This window comes from Neolamprologus multifasciatus, chromosome 3, assembly GCF_963576455.1.
Source record: "Neolamprologus multifasciatus chromosome 3, fNeoMul1.2, whole genome shotgun sequence".
Taxonomy (NCBI): Eukaryota; Metazoa; Chordata; class Actinopteri; order Cichliformes; family Cichlidae; genus Neolamprologus; species Neolamprologus multifasciatus.
In genome coordinates, this window is record NC_140441.1 from 43,653,317 (window position 1) to 43,671,382 (window position 18,066).

General features: G+C 39.6%; 2 protein-coding genes across 3 annotated transcripts in view; both read left to right on the forward strand.

The window, feature by feature from the left end:
* The window catches only part of tbc1d14 (TBC1 domain family, member 14), a 48,364-nt gene extending 38,287 nt beyond the window's left edge, over window positions 1-10,077 (forward strand). For both annotated transcript variants that reach the window (XM_085146496.1, XM_085146490.1), the window contains exons 8-14: window positions 1,195-1,275; window positions 1,368-1,456; window positions 1,694-1,765; window positions 5,271-5,399; window positions 5,851-5,960; window positions 7,516-7,774; window positions 7,877-10,077. In XM_085146496.1, coding sequence (XP_085002622.1) covers window positions 1,195-1,275; window positions 1,368-1,456; window positions 1,694-1,765; window positions 5,271-5,399; window positions 5,851-5,960; window positions 7,516-7,774; window positions 7,877-7,945 — 809 coding nt within the window. In that variant the 3' untranslated portion in view covers window positions 7,946-10,077. The remainder of the gene's footprint in view (window positions 1-1,194; window positions 1,276-1,367; window positions 1,457-1,693; window positions 1,766-5,270; window positions 5,400-5,850; window positions 5,961-7,515; window positions 7,775-7,876) is intronic.
* Window positions 10,078-13,301: 3,224 nt separating this feature from the next.
* LOC146523328 (C-C motif chemokine 3-like) lies at window positions 13,302-14,299 on the forward strand. Its single transcript, XM_085146508.1, has 3 exons — window positions 13,302-13,502; window positions 13,590-13,701; window positions 14,011-14,299. The coding sequence occupies exons 1-3, from the start codon at window positions 13,433-13,435 to the stop codon at window positions 14,102-14,104; spliced, it is 276 nt and encodes a 91-aa protein (XP_085002634.1). The 5' UTR covers window positions 13,302-13,432; the 3' UTR covers window positions 14,105-14,299.
* The last annotated feature ends 3,767 nt before the right edge of the window (window positions 14,300-18,066 follow it).

Here is an 18,066-nt window from a genome sequence, read left to right on the forward strand (position 1 = left end):
AAAAGCACACACACACACACACGCAGATGGGTGCACCAATTTGTCTCAGTGTTTGTAGTTGAATGTGTGGCAGTGAGATGGATGGAAGAGGAAGGAAGAGCGTGTCCATTAAGGAGCACGGTCCAATAATTCCCCCAGTACACGAGAGAATGTGCAGCATTTCAATGACTTCGCTCATCCTGCACAGACGTCACACACACACACACTACACTCATCTTCCTCCTCTTGAGAATGGAGTGCAAACTGAAATTTCCATTCCTTAGACTGTGTGTTTGTGTGCATGCATGCTCAAATGTGTGCGTGCGTGCTCCTCAGCACCCTCAAGGCTGCTTGCAGATAAGCACTCTCTCTGAATGCTGAGCTGGTCTGCTCCACTTTGTGCTATTCATCGTTTTAACTGGAGCTACACTATCCTACACACCAAAACACACACTGCAGTCACACACACACACTCGGGGAGTTTTCAGTCCCTTTAAAGTGGTGCGTCATTTCATGGGCAGCTCAGTAACAGCACTCCCTCACTTTCACAGAAGCATTTTTATTATTGATACTAATGCTACTACTAATATGTCTTTGACTGGCTTGCAGATGAGTAATATAGCAGAGTAATAATCTGTCTTTAATGATTAGAGAAATTGTTCACTTGTCATAACGTGCCATTATTTACAGCAGCTTTAAATAAATATCAGCTGTTTTAAAACTCTGAGTTAACTTCACTAATCGGTTCCTCCAAACCATCAACGTCTCTATTAGACCAATCACAGGCTGCTTAAAGTCCTAGCATCAATTAATGCTTCAATCTGTCTTTAATGAGCTGCATACCACAGGCTAACTGATCATCAGCTTAACCTCTTCATCCTACAAGCAGCTTGTTGTAGTTCAGATTTGACTCGAGCACTAGTGTGAATCTCCACGTCTCCTGTCTGAACGCTCAATATTAAATCCAGCATCTGAGCACCAGAGGGCAGCAGCAGTTCAAAGGAAAGGCTGTAACAGGCTGCACAGCAGTACAGTCTTCTGTAATTGGGGGACATGTTTTCTTCAGTCACCTTCACTGTTTGCTGATGCAGAGCACCTTAAAGCTGAGTGCTTTCTGTCCATTTATCACGTTCACATTTCACCGTCTTCAAACTTGTGCGTCCCTCCAATCTCTCACATTAACTTCACTGTGCTGCTGTTTGTGTGTCTGTGCAGAGTTGTATAACATCTGTCTGTCCCGGGCCAAGGAGAAGTGGAAGAGCACAGCGGCACTCTTCACCGAGACTGAAAGTGAAGGTGGAGTTTCTAAAGAAACTGCTTTAATTTTATAATAACTTCATACTCATATTTTTCCAGTTTGTTTTTTGATGTGCTGAAATGTCTTGCAGATGTTGGTTCCTCAGACAGAGAGTCAAGTCTGGAGCTCATCAAGCTGGACATCTCAAGAACTTTCCCACAACTGTGCATCTTCCAGAAGGTCAGTGAGAGAGAATTAGAATAAGGTTTCAGCGGGATGTGGGTAATAGGATGCACCGAATCGAAACATGACTAAACTGAGCAAGACGTGACGTCAAACGTCTTGCTTATTTTTGTAAAAAAATATATGTATGATTGAAACAGGTTTTAAAAGCTTGTAAATGTAAAAAGGTGTGTGTACATTGTGCGTTTTTGGACTCATTGTTCCATTGTTTTGTTTTTCTTTGTACGTCATCAGGGTGGGCCCTATCACGACGTGCTGCACAGCATTCTGGGAGCATACACTTGTTACAGGCCTGATGTTGGCTATGTAAGTCACACATGCTTAACCAATATTACATCATGTTGTGATACTCACACCTGTGACTGGTGCATGTTACAGCTTCATGTTTAGGACAAAAACACAAAGTGCCACATGAATATCTCAAGTATAGAAAATATTGTTTAGTCATGAGATTCTTACATCTACTGGTGCTGCAATTTAGATTGATTTTTAGATTAAAGACCATAAAGAGTTTATTCATCTATATGCTGTTATTGAACAAATAAAACAATTTCTGTTTAATACATTTGTTCAGGTAGTAGATAAAACGGGTCATTTTTACACCACAAATATAAGTCTTGTTCCCTTGGAGTCGCTCCACGACTTTGTCTTCTTGAAACTAAAGTGACTGTTCTTGGAAATTTTAAGTGATATTACACCTTGCAGCTCATTGTGTATTATGAAGGTTAAACAGACTTTGATCTCCCACACAACACCTACAGTAGCCTAATATTAGCTTAAAATAAGACGATTCGATTTGCACCAAGTGGGAGGTTGCTGCCACATGCGAGGAGCTGAGTGGGTACTGAATATGAAGTCAGCAACATTTTCTATGCCGGTGTGTGATACAGTTCGATACCTGGGCTCAATGTAAGTGCAACAAAAAGGGGAAAGCACGGTAATTTACCTCAAAGTCACCAAATGAATAAGAAGACAGACAGATGGTATGACTGTCTATGAGTGCAGTTCTCAAATATTTCATCAGTCTGAAAAACAAAATCCTGCCAGAAATAATAGAATATTTACGCCCGATTCCTTCTCATTAAGTAAATAAATGCTTTACCTGCTGTGCCATCTTTATCTTCTTACCCTTGGCACTTGGTATTTCTTTCAAGCGCTGATATTTCACTAGGTGTCCTGATATTAAAGTACTTCATACTCATTGGCTTGATTTCATGCATTTTGTCTTTTTCATATCAATTATAAAACAGTTGTGCATAACCTTCTTTAGCTCCATCATATTCTCCAGTAGTTTTTCTCAAAAACCTCCCAAAAACTGCTAATTGATTTTAAGTAAGGAATATATTGCACATGAATTACAGTTATATAAGCTTTGGTGTGGTAGTAGTACCACATGAATAGTTACTCCCCTCAATAGAATATTAATAGATGTGGTCTAACATTATAAAACATGACACGTATTAACATACACAGGCTTTTATTTTAATGAAATCATCATTTTCATATAGAGGCTGGTCCTGTTAGCAATCTGTGTGAGCGTTTCCACCCAACTAAAGCTCTGTATGAGGAAAATGATGCATTTTCAAATTTATTACATTATGCCATAGGTTTGTTTTTAGTGTAAATAAAGGTGCTTCGGATTTCCAGTAGATACATTTGTTACTGATGCTGAGAGCTGATCTAAAAGGATAACTCTGCGTGTTTGGTATCAATCATATGAAGGACAAATGTAGTTAAGTCTCATTTGATCTGGTTTTCTGTTTGCGATCTTTTTTGGGTTTCAGTTGGGGTTAGGGCTGTTCAATATAACGATATATATCGGATGACGATATAAAAACATCGGTTTCATTTTACGCTATAGTTTGTTTCGTGGTGTCGCAAAATAAACTGTTTACGGCAATATTTTTTTCATACTTTGATGGTCACTGTAGTGGCTATATTAATTTCTTAAAGTTCTCTTTTTCTCTTATATTTAATATAACCACACTACAGACAGACAAACGCCTGCTTTTATGCGTTGTGGTTAGCAACAACAACGGTAACACCTTCGCGTGTTTATGTTCCACATAAACCTTTCACAATAAAGCTCAAGATCCTGTTGAGACTTTTCAAAATAAACTGAATCACGTGAAGGATGCAGAGTGTTTACGAATGAGACGTAAAAAAGAGCCGCCAGGTGCTAAAAAATAAACCTTAGACTCAAACAATAGAACAGGCTTTTCCCCGCAGCACGCCGTGTAATAAATACAAAGAAAACGGCGGCTGTTACAATTCATGTCTAAAAATGTATAGTTTCATGCATCGGTTAAAACGCTCGACTCCAGGTAAAGGACGCACAGCTGGAAACACTTCACGCAGGTCGAGCTGCCCGAGATTCACAGAATTTACAGAAAATGTTACATTTTTGTGATTTATATCGTTATCGGACGATAGAATTCTTATGAGATATGAGATTTTGGTCATATCGCACAGCCCTAGTTGGGATACATTCATATGTATGCATTTCTTTTTAAGTTTCATATTTCTGCTTGACTCACTTGTGTTCCTTTTTGCAAACTATGATGAGTAAAATGTAGGATGTTATTTACAGAATGTGGGGCTAGCCAACTGTAGAAAAGAGATTTATGATTGGCATTAGTGTGTTTAACAGGTGATGTGCTCAGAGTAATTTCTAGAATTCTCTAAGCAACAGATTCACATTTGTTTGCGGTGTTTTGTTTTTTTGGGGGTTTTTTTTGTGCCTCATCACCAGCAACCAGTCAAAAGATCAGTTCTGTGTGACGTTCACTAACCCTAAAATACCGTGCCCAGGAGATTGGTCAGGGGGTTTCTGCAGCATGTAGGTTCCATTTTAAAGTTAGAAGCCCTCAAATATTTTCCTTCCATTCGCTCTTTTCTTCCTTTCAAGGAGACTTTGTATTGAGCCTCAGTGACGCCCTGGATTTCTGACTCTAGTTTCTCACCATGGTTTACTTGATTCCTAGAAATCAAACTGAATTTCTTTTAAGTATTATTTAATGAAATGTATGTTTTTGTTCATTCACACTGTTGGCCTGTTAAAATATCAAACAAACAAACCAAAAACCTATAGGGGGATGTATTCAGATTGATTACTTTATTCATTAAATCATCCAAACCTCCAAACATTGAATTTACAAGACGTGCGCAGGAGCATTAGCAAACAATCTGCACATTTACAAAGTGTGAACCCAGTGAATATTTGGTCTAAAGAAGCAATGATCGCTGGTAGCAAAGCAGTATTTTAAAAAAGTCACCCGCTACATTTTGTTTATGTTGTCAGTTGTAATGGACCAGACCAACTGTGTCTCAGTATCTTCACTGTGTGCTCTTACAGCAAAATTGCTGCATTTGCACTAATGAGCAGTGCTTGTAGATGCTGTGGTTTGCCTTGCTGCTCCTACCCGCAGCCCCATGCTTTTGTCTATAGACAGGTAGAAATGACTGTGACTTCCTGCATTTGACCCCAACCCATGAGCAGCTACACATACGCACTCTCAGAGTCTGTGTAAGCTGTACGCAGGTTTAATTCTTTCCATTTCTCCATCAGCATTCATCTCTCTCCCCAGATTTATTGTCCACACTACTTGTAATACTTGCACATCACTGTCAAAGCGCCTGCACCGATTAATAGTGTCTGACTCAAATGCAAGGTTAGCCGTTAATGACTTCCTGCCAGTGTTTCTGTCTAAATATTAAAACATTTGGCACGTACAAGCTCACACTGTCACCTGTTTTAGGGTTGCTGTAAGTATTCGCTTGTACTGACTCTGTGTGTTTGTGTGTTTTTAAGGTGCAGGGAATGTCCTTCATCGCCGCTGTGCTCATCCTGAACCTGGACACAGCCGATGCCTTCATAGCTTTTGCCAACCTGCTCAACAAGCCCTGTCAGATGGCCTTTTTCAGGGTTGACCACAGCCTTGTAAGTTAACAAAGAGCATAGCAAACACGTGCGCGCCCACTTATTTCACACGCAATACCTATAAATACCTATGAGCTTTTTTTAAATAAACATATATGTATACATATGTGTTGACTGCAAATCACCTTTTTCCGCCAAGCTTTGTTCAGCTGTAAAGTTGAGAACTTAACGGTTTAAAAAAAAAATCTGTTTGATTTAAAACATTTATCAGTAATACCTAATACGTCAGTAAATTCAGTTACCTGTTTTACTGAATTTAGCAGTGTTAGTGCTGTTATTTCTAACCACATTTATAAACTTGGTAATGTTACTGTCCCATCATCATCTCTACTGTGTTTACACACTTGTCTCCATTCAAACCAAAGTGTCTGTCATTTGTTTCTGACTCACTGAGCAAACTGTGTGGTTTGGGTTTAATTCTCTCTAAGACCACCTCCTCTCCTCTCCGCAGATGTTGACGTACTTTGCAGCATTTGAAGTGTTCTTTGAAGAAAATCTACCAAAGCTATTTGCACATTTCAAGAAAAACAACTTGACACCTGATATTTATTTAATTGACTGGTGAGTGCTTCCCTGTGTTGTGCTGTTGCCTCGTTTTATTTTATATCTCCTGTTTTGTTTTAACAGTGAACTTTCACAGATGCAGCAAAGCTCTACCGATTCGTTCTCCACCCACATGCACAGTGCACTTTGTACCCCGTCTTGCTGAAAACACGCTACATGCCTTCATCTCGAAACATGACACTTGCCTCACATTCAGTTTGTCATACTTTCAGTGTCAGGTGTGTTTCTGAGAAAACAGGAAAGGGGTTGTATGAGTGGTCACTGCCCATTTGAGGTAGAAATTTGTTTGTATCCTCACTTTATGCCACATAACTAGGGCAATAATATCAATCATTTATTTTTATTCACAGACTTCTGACTTTAATATTGTGAATTATTGTGTTGTTTTTTTGTTTGTTTGTAATTACACCTAAAACAGCCGTTTAGTTTTATTAAGAGAGCAGGTGGTAGTCAGCTCGCTTCTAAATCTCTTGAAGCTTGTAACAACGTAGAAAGGAGCCTATTTTCTTTTAAAAAGTGTTTTTTTTTTTTTAATTAGCATTTGATTTGCATGCAGAGTAATTCTGCAAATATTTGTGAAAGGATGGGTCGCTCTCAGGAGCTCAGTGAATTCAAGCCTGGCACTGTGATAGGATGCACCTGTGCTACCAGTCCAGACATTTCCTCACTACTACATATTCCAGTCAGCTGTTAGTTCCCAGTTGCTTTGTTACAATTCCACTGACAGAAGTGGTAGGCCTTGTAAAATCACAGTGGATGCTGAGGTGCATATTGTGCAAACGTCAACAACTTCAGCTTCATGGACTGGGTTTCCATGGCTGAGCAGCTGAATCCTTACATCATCAGGCACAGTGCAAAGCGTGGGATGCAGTGGTGTAAAGCACACTGCCACTGGACTCTAGAGCAGTGTGTTCTCTGGAGTGACCAATCACGTTCTGTCTGGCAATCCAAACTATGAGTCTGGGTTTGGTGGTTCCCAGGAGAACGGTACTTGTGTTACTGCACTATATGTCAAGTGTAAAGTTTGGTGTGGGGTTGTTTTACAGAAGTTGGGCCCCCTTTGTTCCAGTGAAAGGAACTCTTAATGTTTCAGGATACCAAGACATTTTGGATAATTTCATGCTCCCAACTTTGTGGGAACAGTTTGTGGATGTCCCAGTGCACCTCTGGAAGAATGGACAAAAATAAATGCTTTCCTAAACTTTATGTAAAAGAAGAGTTGAATCTGTTAAAGCTGCTAAGGTTTAGACATCAAATTAAACCTTATGGAATAAAAATGGGATGTCACTTAAGAATATGCGTTTGAAGGAAGACGGATGAGTAGTTTTTACTATATACTCTATTTTTCCTTTGTTTATCTATCAGGACGTGAGGGTAGATCTTAGAAGTTGGTACAAGAAGTTAAATTTCAGCAAAGAAACTGTAACTCTCAGTACATGTTTCTTTAATATGTTAACAAAGGTCATTTCAAATTTCTGTTGCTATTAGTGACTTTGTTTTATATAGTGCTAGCTGATAATAACTTTTCCTTCCCATCTGCTTGTCCCTTCAGGATCTTCACTCTGTATAGCAAGTCGCTGCCGTTGGACCTGGCGTGTCGAGTGTGGGATGTGTTCTGCAGAGATGGTGAAGAGTTCCTGTTCCGCACGGCTCTGGGATTGCTTCGCCTCTACCAGGATGTCCTGACCAGCATGGACTTCATCCACATGGCTCAGTTCCTCACCCGCCTGCCTGACCTCATCCCTGCCGACCAGCTCTTCCAGCACATTGCTGCTATTCACATGACCAGCCGCAACAGGAAGTGGGCACAGGTGGGATGTTTTTCTAGATATGTGCCTGAAAACATTGTTTACGCCCATCACTGCATCTTTGTTTTGAAAACCTTTTTTTTCACTCCTGCTTCCTCCCCTCAGGTCTTGCAGGCGCTGACGGAGCAGAAGAGATCGGGAGCGAGGTTGCCCGGTGCTGAAGCGTTGAGCTGAGATCAGAACATAACCAGCTCAAACTAAAGTACTCAATCAGACCCCCTCCAGCCTTTGGAAAAGCCTACACTTGCCCAAGCTGATGGACCTGAGAGAGAGCTTCTGTCAGGTTGGGGACACGTCCAGTTGAGGCTGCAGTGATAAAGCTCTTCTCCAGAGGCATGCCACTCCTCCGACTGGAACCAGAACACTGGAGGGGGTCTCAGTGACTGAGCAGGGGTGTGAAAAAGGAATATGAGGCCTTATTTAACTTCCAGCACCCCTCCTCTGCTCAGAGGCCCAGCAGCAAACTGGAAACTTGTAGCTGGGAAAGGCTGAAGAATGTAACACACACTCCCACATATATGAACCTACCCGACTGACTCAGCTCCCCACAGACTGAAGGAAACCACAGAGATATCAGATACTACATCAACTCCTTCACTGCTGTCAGCTCTCAGATCCTTTCTGTTTGATTTGGCAAATGAAGCTTAAATGTGTCTACAGCAATGTTCATCTCTGTAGTCAAATCTGTAAACAACATAAATATGTGAGGGGGTTCCTAGCTGTCTCTGTGCGTCTCCTTCTGCGTAGCGGCACCTTTTTTCCACTCACTTTAATTTTTCTTACATTCCTTTGTGTCCTCCATGTTTTTATTTCCCTTTGATCTGAGTTTGCTTTTTGTTAGCTTGTAATCAGGGCCAAATTGTCATCTTAGCTGTTCCATGAAGACAACTCGTCTGAACAGGGGGAGTTTTGTAGGTTATAATCCATGAAGGTATGACACAAATGCACATAAGAAAACATGTGGTGCGTTTGAGAGCACCGCGTTACAGTTAATGAAATGTTTTCGTTCATTAAAGAGGTCAGAAGCTTCCTGTGTCAGCGAGACTGGAATAAATAATGAGGTAAAGTGTTAGATGTGGATTTCCCCTGTATTTAATATATTTGTGGTACATTAATTTGCATTAATTAATTAATTAGCTTGTTTTTGTTATGATTTCAGACGTCTTGGTGTGAGTGTGAAGTCTTTTGTTCATTTATTTAGTATATTTAAGAAAAGGATGGATTTGGTCCAGACAAATGAAGGGTTGTCATTGAGCTTCTGCACATTTGGAGCACTTTTAATCTCTTTTTAAACACATTCAAGATTGCAGGCTGTAACTTGAGGGGCATTGCACGCATTTGGCTGCATAATTTGCGTGAATATAGCAATAGCAATCACTTCACTGATAACGACAAAGTTCAAATACTCTGAACGGTTCAGAACTTTCCACTGTAGTTATTTGACTTTGCCTCCATCCTGGTACACTGTCCCCACCGGCAGTTGCCCTGATTGCATGTTTTTTAGTCATTCCTGGCAGCAGAGCGCTTCAGAGTCTTGACCCTGAGTCTCAGGCTTAGTGAGGTACTAGTCCAGTTTATTAAAACAAACTGTAGAGCTAGAAGGCTGTTTCTACGTGTCCACAAACATCTGTGATAGGATCTCTTTAAAGCTAAATAACTGATGATTGTGTTTGTTTTGGCAGAAGACACCTGTGTATTCAGTGTGCTCTGAGATCAGAGCAGAATATAGTGCAACTTCCATTTTGACAGTCTCATGCTTAGCCAACCATCCAAACCACAGAAATTTGGGTCAGTTTGAAGCTGAATTAATTTTTGCTCTATGCACAGGTTTGAGGTCTGTGCACAGCGTGTGGTCAAAGCAGGATTTCCAGGGAGCAATCCAAAAGTACTAACCACACTGGCCAATGAAATTAACTTTGAAGCATTAAGATGTGGAGACTCTGAGGAGTGTGCAGTCAGCTGTTGATGGTTTTTACTTTCAAGGCTCGCTATGCAGGAGTTTTGTTGTTGCTGTTTGCATCGTGGGTCTGTCGTCCTTGGCTTAAAGGTGTTTTTTTTCAATTGCCATCTGTGAAATTTAACCAAAACTTTCACTTTTATTAATCAAGTGGCTGGGATTTTTCCCCGGCTGTCGTTGTACATTCTTAGTGACGTGCCTGTTGGACTCGCTGCACCATCTCGAGGTACAAATATGGCTTTTTGTGAAAGAGCGGGACAACCCAGGTTTGGTTCCAGGTAATTTATGACAAATTAAGGATGAATGGTTTGGGCATAAAGTTTAAATAGCTACACCGCAACATACGGTGGTTGATCAGAGAGATTATTTCAAGTTTAAAATCCTGCATAGACGGCCTTTAATTACTTGCATTAGCTGTGTTGCAGCTGTAGTTATTGACTGTTGGTCAGATTACTAGCCTGCAGCATCACTGCAACCATCTTACCTGTCATGTTGTGGTGCCCCTCACAGTTTGAAATCCTCCGCTCTGGAGCAAAGTGCAGTATAACAGAGATTTCTTACTTTGGTTTAAAGATTTGCTGCTTTTTTGTTTTGTGGGGGCTTTAAATTGCTTGTTTTATAGAGTTTTTATTAGGGTAGCAGATCTGATTATTTCATAATAGAAGCAATATTCAGTTAGAGCCCTACACAAAGTTGGAAGAAGGAAGCTGATTGTTGGATATTGAGCGTTACACAGCCTGCAAATCTCTACTTTTAGTTTTTGATCATGAGATGATACAGATTGTGTTGTCTTTTGTGTCACAGTTGCATAGTGGAGAGAGATCTGGCCTATATCTGCTAACTGCTGCGTATGTCAGGGTATTGTGGCTGCTTAAAGTTGAGGTTGTCACTGAGTGTTGAGGCCTTGTCACTGCATTCACACTGTGGTTATTGTGTCACTCCATCCTCGCCAGTAGTGGGCGGAGCCAATGCTACGTTGATTGGATACACTGTGCAAAGTCAACACACTGCATTTCTTGATAATCTGATCTTTTTTGTGACAGTGATGACTTTACAAGACAATTGTGCACAAGCCTCATCAGAGGAATGAAAGGCAGATGTATGAGGAAATGTCTCGTTGTTCCTTGTGAAACTGCTTCACGTGCTGTTGTTCTGCTGAATTTGTGTGTGATGGAGTTCCAGTCTGTCTTTCCTGTAATATTAGTGAACTCAATCTCTTAACCCTCAGCTGAGGCTGTGCTTTCTTAAATCTCTGGACATTAGCTGGAGTAGAACGTTCAGTCTGGGCTTTAAAAACAGGAAGACTCCTTTCATTTTTGTAATTCATCATCGTCTCAGCCACATGGCCGCTGAAAGGGCGCCTGCTGTGTTTTTGACTCAGCACCGTGCAATACTATGTCTGATCATTCTTCTAAATGCACCCCCTCCCCCACTGTGGTGAAACACTGCAGGACTGCAGTTAAAGCTCTTTGCAAGCCATACGTGCAAGCCTTTGAGTTGTGCCTCTGATCGTCTCGTGGTTTAAAACGGGTTGTTGATTTTCGTGTTATTCCTCCACCTTTTTAGGTAGCTGTTTGCAAACTGTAGTGTGTGTCTGTATGTGTACGTCTTGTTTGTGTGGTTAAGTGGTATCTTCACAATTAGACCTGTTAGTTACCAGTTAATTGTTACATTTAAAGCTGGCCTGGGTATCAGCTCTACCTGTCAACACTACCTTTTGATCCTTTGTGGTCAAAAAGAACATTCAAACTAAATTGGGTTGAAAGATATTTTAGACGATGTACCATTGCTTGATAATCATGTTGATTTGCTGGGTGTTCTCAGTTGTTTTGCATTGTCTGACTTGTATTCCTTTTTTTCCAAGAGACCTGTGTACTGTAGAGGACTGATAGATATACATGGAGACAGCAGAAGGTCACCGCGCAACTGTTTCTCACTTGAAATGTATATAAATGATGGTTTTATTATAATAAAAAGATGTACATATTCAACCTGGAGCTAGTTTGTTTCTTACTGGATTACAACTCTCCTCCTGCCTTGTATAGATCAACAGGTGGAAGTGAATTTCCCAGAGTGCCTTTGAGCCTAACCGGAGTGAGAACACGATGGCTTATGTGGTTAGTGCAACAGTCATTGCTGCAGCAAAGCGTTGTGGTGTATTTACACTTTCTTGTGAAAAGGTTGCCACACTTTTACCTGAGATAAAATCTATATGTTAGTATTGAGTGATCCGCACTTCTGCTTTGATTCTCGATGAGTGGTGATAAACCACTGATTAGTGAACATATTACATAAATATCAAATGGGGTTCTGTAAAGCAGACCTCCTACGTCAGACAACAGTGGCCCAGTTTTAAATGTAAAAATCTCCTGGAGTCCACAAAAGCCTTTAATCACAGATCTGATCGTCATATGAGCAGAGAGCGAAGTTTTGTGTCTTCATCTAAAATCTGTATCTACTTAGTCAGCTTAATTCTCCAACATATATATATGTATATAATTTAAACCCCATGGCATTGTTTTGTTATATTTGTTTCTATGTGAATATTTCATGACTATTTCTAAGACTATGTTTTGTAATTTAATCATTTCCATATTATGGCTCATGCCTCAGGAAGTACAGCTGCTACAAACAATCACTGATTTGTTTTACAGCTGATATATAAAACAAAAATGCATGAATCAAAAAGGTTCTTGCTAAGATCAGATCCGCGGCCATTTTCCTATAAACACTATGACCATGATAGGGTCATATGACCACACACTGACCATGTGACGTTTATATGATTTGACAATTGTATGAACAGGTCTAGAGATTGATCACCTTTTAGCAACACAAAAAAAAGAATATTTCCCAACCAGTTGGCTGGTGGTTACTGGAGGCTGATGCCAATCACTGTTTAAGTGCTTGTTAAAGCCCGAGAATACTCAGGAATAAATGTGTATTTCCCACCTGGTTAGCAAAATCCTCGATCGCTTTGCAAAGTAAAAAATGCAATGTGCTGCATTGCTGAAGCACAACATATAGTGTGAATGTTAACATTCTGGTTTGTGTCACACTTTCAAGTTTTAATAGTGCTCAGTTATTAAGACAGTTAAGTTAGTTTAACAGTTAAGTTGGTTAAGTTGTGTCTTTCATGAAAACAACAGATGACTGCAGCAACCCGCAACCAAAACAATCACAAGGACTGTTGTGGTACAGCACATGATTATATGTAGCAGGAAAAAAAATGATAACACACATTGTTCAAATAGATTTGATTTTGAAATGTTACTCTGGCCAGCAGAACATGTCTCATTACATTAGAAAAACAATCCCTCCGAACATCACTGTTGGCTATTTCTAATGTTTTTGTGGTCATTATATTTTGTGACATATATTTTTTAAAACTTTTAGGGGGGGGCTGTAGAAGTTGGTTTTGTTAACAGTGTCATGCTTTGAGCTGCATCTCTTTGAGCTTCATTTCCTCTCAATGTAACCGAGTGGAAAGTTCTGTCAGAGGCATTTTCAGCACCTTTTGAAACCACAACCACCCTCCCTCTTTCACACCAATGACACCATATGCACCTTTTTTTTTTTCAAAATATTGATCTTGATAAATGTAACAGCACACCACCTATTATTTAGAAGCCCTTGCTTGCGTCTGAAGAACAGCTGTTGTCTTAATCTTCTTCTTCATCACCATCAACTCCTGAGGAATCATAATGAAGACCACTCACATGCTTTTGCTGTGCATCCTTGGAGCTGCTTTGTTGTCTGCAGTTAACTGCACTAGTAAGATTACCTTTAATGTCATCATTATTGGAGAGGTTTTTTTTTGAGTAAGTCTAATGAAACATGTTCTAATGCTTTTTTCCTCAGCTGGAAATGGCCCCGACAACTGCTGCTTCAAGTTTTACCCAAGAAGGATTAGACCAAACCTCGTGGAGTCGTATTACATGACTGATCCCCGATGCCCAAAGCCTGCCGCCATGTAAGTGAAGAAATCTGGGTTTATTTTGTTTTCATAATGTTTAACACAATAACTGAAATTACTGTAATGAAAAATATCCAGTATGACCATTGTAACTGGACAGTTTTTGGACATTTTCATTTTTTTTATTTTACACAGGACATCTTCTACATTTACTTTTTATTTGAACTCATATTTGTTCTTTTAGTTTTGTCTCCTAATATTAGCCTGTAGCTGTGTTTGTTTTGTAGCTATTAGTTATTTTTACTATTTTTGTTTAAAAAAACAACAACACACAATGACAGCAGCATTTCCACCTCTTTGTTTCAGCTTCGTTACCAAAAAAGGTCGTTCAGTCTGTATGGATCCGTCTCTCTCCTGGGTCGATAGCATCATGAAAACGCTGGACGAGAGCTCCTTTTAAACCAGCTGCCTGCTCATCATTTCATTTTGTTCTGCTTTATCTGATAATATCATATCCAATGTACCTTTATGATTTTTGTAATTAGTGCAACTCTGTCTCAACTCAAAGCTAGTTATTAGCCTGAAACAATCAATGTAATGTCTCTTTGCTTTGTGTTATGTGTTATCCTCCAAAATAAACACCACAAAAATACAAGCGTGTGAAACTTTTTCTTGTCTCTTCTTAATTTCTTCTAAGCTTTACAAGTTGCCAAGTCTTCCTTACATACTGTGTGAAATAACACTTTTTAAATAAATAACACGATTCTGAAAGTACAATTAATTTAAACACAATCTATGAGTTATATATGCAACTGATTTGTAACTGTATATAAATGTTTGGCTTTCCCTCGATGCACCAACTAAAAGAGTCTTATGGTTGAGCTATCATTGGAATTTCATTTGGAATTAAAAATAAATAATTGACTCTTTAATAATAATAATTTTCTGGCCCAGTTCTGTCTTTTTCTTCTTAACTACCACTGCTTTTACAAATTGCTCGTGATTAACTGGTTGCCTGTCCAGATTTCACCTCTACTGTTGCCCACTGTCAGCTGGGACAGACCTGAGCTACTGGCTAGAGGACACCTTACTTAATGCTACTCTGTCTGCTGGTCTCTGCCATTTGAACTTGTGGAGCTTTTTTGAATGCTTGCCTGTTGATGAACTCGCTACTGACAACATATCAAGTAACTCTCACTTTAAGTAAAAAACAACAACAAAAAACCCAAACAAAGAACAACTACTTCCTTCTGTGAGTTCTGTTTTGAGTCTTTATGTAGTTTGTCAGAGATATTAGAGAAGTTATATTAAAGGAAATGGCCCAGCACTCTGTGTTAGACCTATAACTCTTGCACAATAGATCTTTTTTGGAAGGTAAAAGATGCTACAGACGTTTAGAAACTGTCATTTCTTTTATATCAGTATAAATATTTCCATGGACATACAGAAAACAATGTAGCATCCAGTATCTAAAAGTAAAAGTTGTTCTTTGGTTTGTTTGTTGTTGTTTTTTTAACACATATTAACCAGCAGAGTAATTAGGCACAGTCTTGTGCTTGGTGTTGCAAATTGCTAAATTATGTTATGGCCGAAGATTAGGACATTCATCAGTGATCAAAATACATCCATACAACTCTTTCCTTTTCCTGTTCCTAATTTCTCTTGCAGCCATTAATTGGATTTATGTTTTATGTTATATTTATGTTTGCTCCGTTGGCAGTGTGTCTGGGATCATTGCTCTGCTCAAAAAAAGAACTTGCCAATTAAACACTTCATGGGTATTGCATAGAGGGAGCTAAATTCAACTACTCCCTTATTCACAAGGGGTTACCACAACAGGTAGCTCTGCATATTAGATTTGTCAAGCTTTTACACCAGATGTCTGTGAAGGTTCTCAGTCATCCAGGTCATCGTAGTCAAAGGAGCTTGCAAAGAAAAGCGTCTGGACTTCTTTAAGTTTGACCTTAGAACTGAAGAAGCTTCTTGGATGAGAGGTGAAACGTCTTCAAGCAACTTAAAGAAGTCCAGACGCTTTTCTTTGCAAGCTCCTTTGACTTTTACACCAGAGCTTCCTGACATGGCCATAAAGCAGGGGTGGGCAACTCCAGGCCTCGAGGGCCGGTGTCCTGCAGGTCTTAGATAACACCCTGGGTCAACACACCTGAATCGAATGATTAGTTCATTACCAGGCCCCTGGAGAACTATAAGACATATTGAGGAGGTCATTTTGCCGTTTGAATCAGCTGTGTTGGATCAACGACACATTTAAAACCTGCAGGACACCGGCCCTCGAGGTGCCCACCCCTGCCACAAAGGGATTCATGACTCCTTAAGGCACAGGTGTCGAACTCCAGGCCTCGAGGACCGGTGTCCTGCAGATTTTAGATATGTCCTTGATCCAACACAGCTCATTTAAATGGCTAAATGATCTCCTCAACATGTCTTAAAGTCCTCTAGAGGCCTGGTAATGAACTAATCATTTGATTCAGGTGTGTTGACCCAGGGTGAGATCTAAAACCTGCAGGACACCAGCCCTTGAGGCCTGGAGTTGGACACCCCTGCCTTAAGGGATTGAACCAGCAATATTTTGCTTGTTAGGTAAATGTATAAACCACTACACTATGGAACCACCCTGGATGTTATTGCATGATGCATCACAATCCAATGGTATTCTGCACTGATAATGCCATCAATTTTGACAAGATTCCAACAGCACTGGCTGAAATTAAGCCTCCGACCATAATCAAGGATCCACTGTGTTTCACGGATGTCTGTAGACGCTGCACCTCTCTCCTGACATCCTCCACACTGATATATGAAATGATCTGACCCACTTCTTATGTAATCTGGAATTTTCTTTTGTCCTCCACAGTGATGATTCATCCTTTGAGTTAAGCACATTTTTAATGCTTAAATGATACAGAGGTCAGTGTTAGGTGATTTAACAAACAAGAAAATGCTCAGGCACAAGGACTGGACTGAAGTAAGTGAAAAAGCAACCAAAGATAAATTCTGAAAGACCTTTAGAAAGCCTGGAGATCTGTAGGTCAATAACACTTTAAAAATAACAAGAGCACTCAGAAAGCACAACTCCTCACAAAGGTCAAAGGCTAGACTAAAACTTTGAGTCCTAGGAAATAAGGGAATAAAGACTTTTAGGCTGGCTTAAGGCTTTTACACAGTACTGTGTGTTGACCATTGCGAGAACATTATCTTTTCATCCTCGTTCCTTTTTGTCAAGATGTTTGCCAAGATGTGATTATAGTGCAGACTTTCATCTTGTTTTAGTGGAGCTGAGAAAAATATTGGAACGACTGAGAGTTCATACAAATCCATTTTCAGAGCCTATGATCAGGGCTGCAGGTAAACAGAGTCATTCTCTACCAAATTTGACAGTAAGTGTGACAATAAGGCAAACACACACACACACACACACACACTTCTGTCTAACTAACTGTGTAGGTGTGAAAAACCACTGCCATCATCAGGTCAAATTTGAAATTGCTACATTTATGTTAACATAAACCGAGGCTCTGTGATGACATGGCGTGCTCTCCTGGGTGCACCTGCAACCATGACTGAATATGTTGCTAAGAAAATTAATATTATTATTATTTATTAAGTGGGTTATACACCCTGTAATGTTTATGGCTCTGAAAGAGGGACAGGTCATCCAATATTCAGAAAATCAGTGGATCAGTCCCAGGTTCCTCCATTCTGCATGATAAAGGGCCCGTGGGTAAGACAGTACACGCCACCTAGCCCCCATGTTTGAAGCATTGAATGAATGTGTCATGAACACTTTAAGTGCTTAAGATTAGTATATATATAAAGAAACCATGTCCTTGTAAAATATCATGGGTTAGTGCTGAAAAATTATGAAATGAATATACTACACAGTTGATTTGGGGTTCCCAGGTTTTTGGAGATTTGACTTTCATTTATTTTTATATGTGATCAAGTTTGTGTAAAATAATTAAAAAAATTATTTATACATCATTTTACTACATATTGAAATACTTTCATTTGAAAATGCCCTAAAATAATTAATTTCAACTAAATAGGCCTATTTTCTAAACAATCCTGTAGCTGTCATAACATCTTTGTCCCAGCAGGTGGCAGTGTGACCATGGTTTGGCCAGATTATAGCAGACAAAGGCACATGCTTCTTCTTTTCTGATAGTCTGATCATTTCTTTCCTATTTCAGTTTTTTTTTTTTTTTTTAACCAAAACAGAAGCAAAAAGGAGTAATGCCTGATATATTATATAGATTACTTATTTTACATTGGAACCCAAAAGAAATGAATTCTTATTTTCTCCTGAAATATAGTTGGGTTGTAAACTTATGGACATAAGGTCATTCAAGTCATTCAGTTTCTCGCAGCAGCTCTGCAGCTCGTGATGTTACAGTGACACAACAA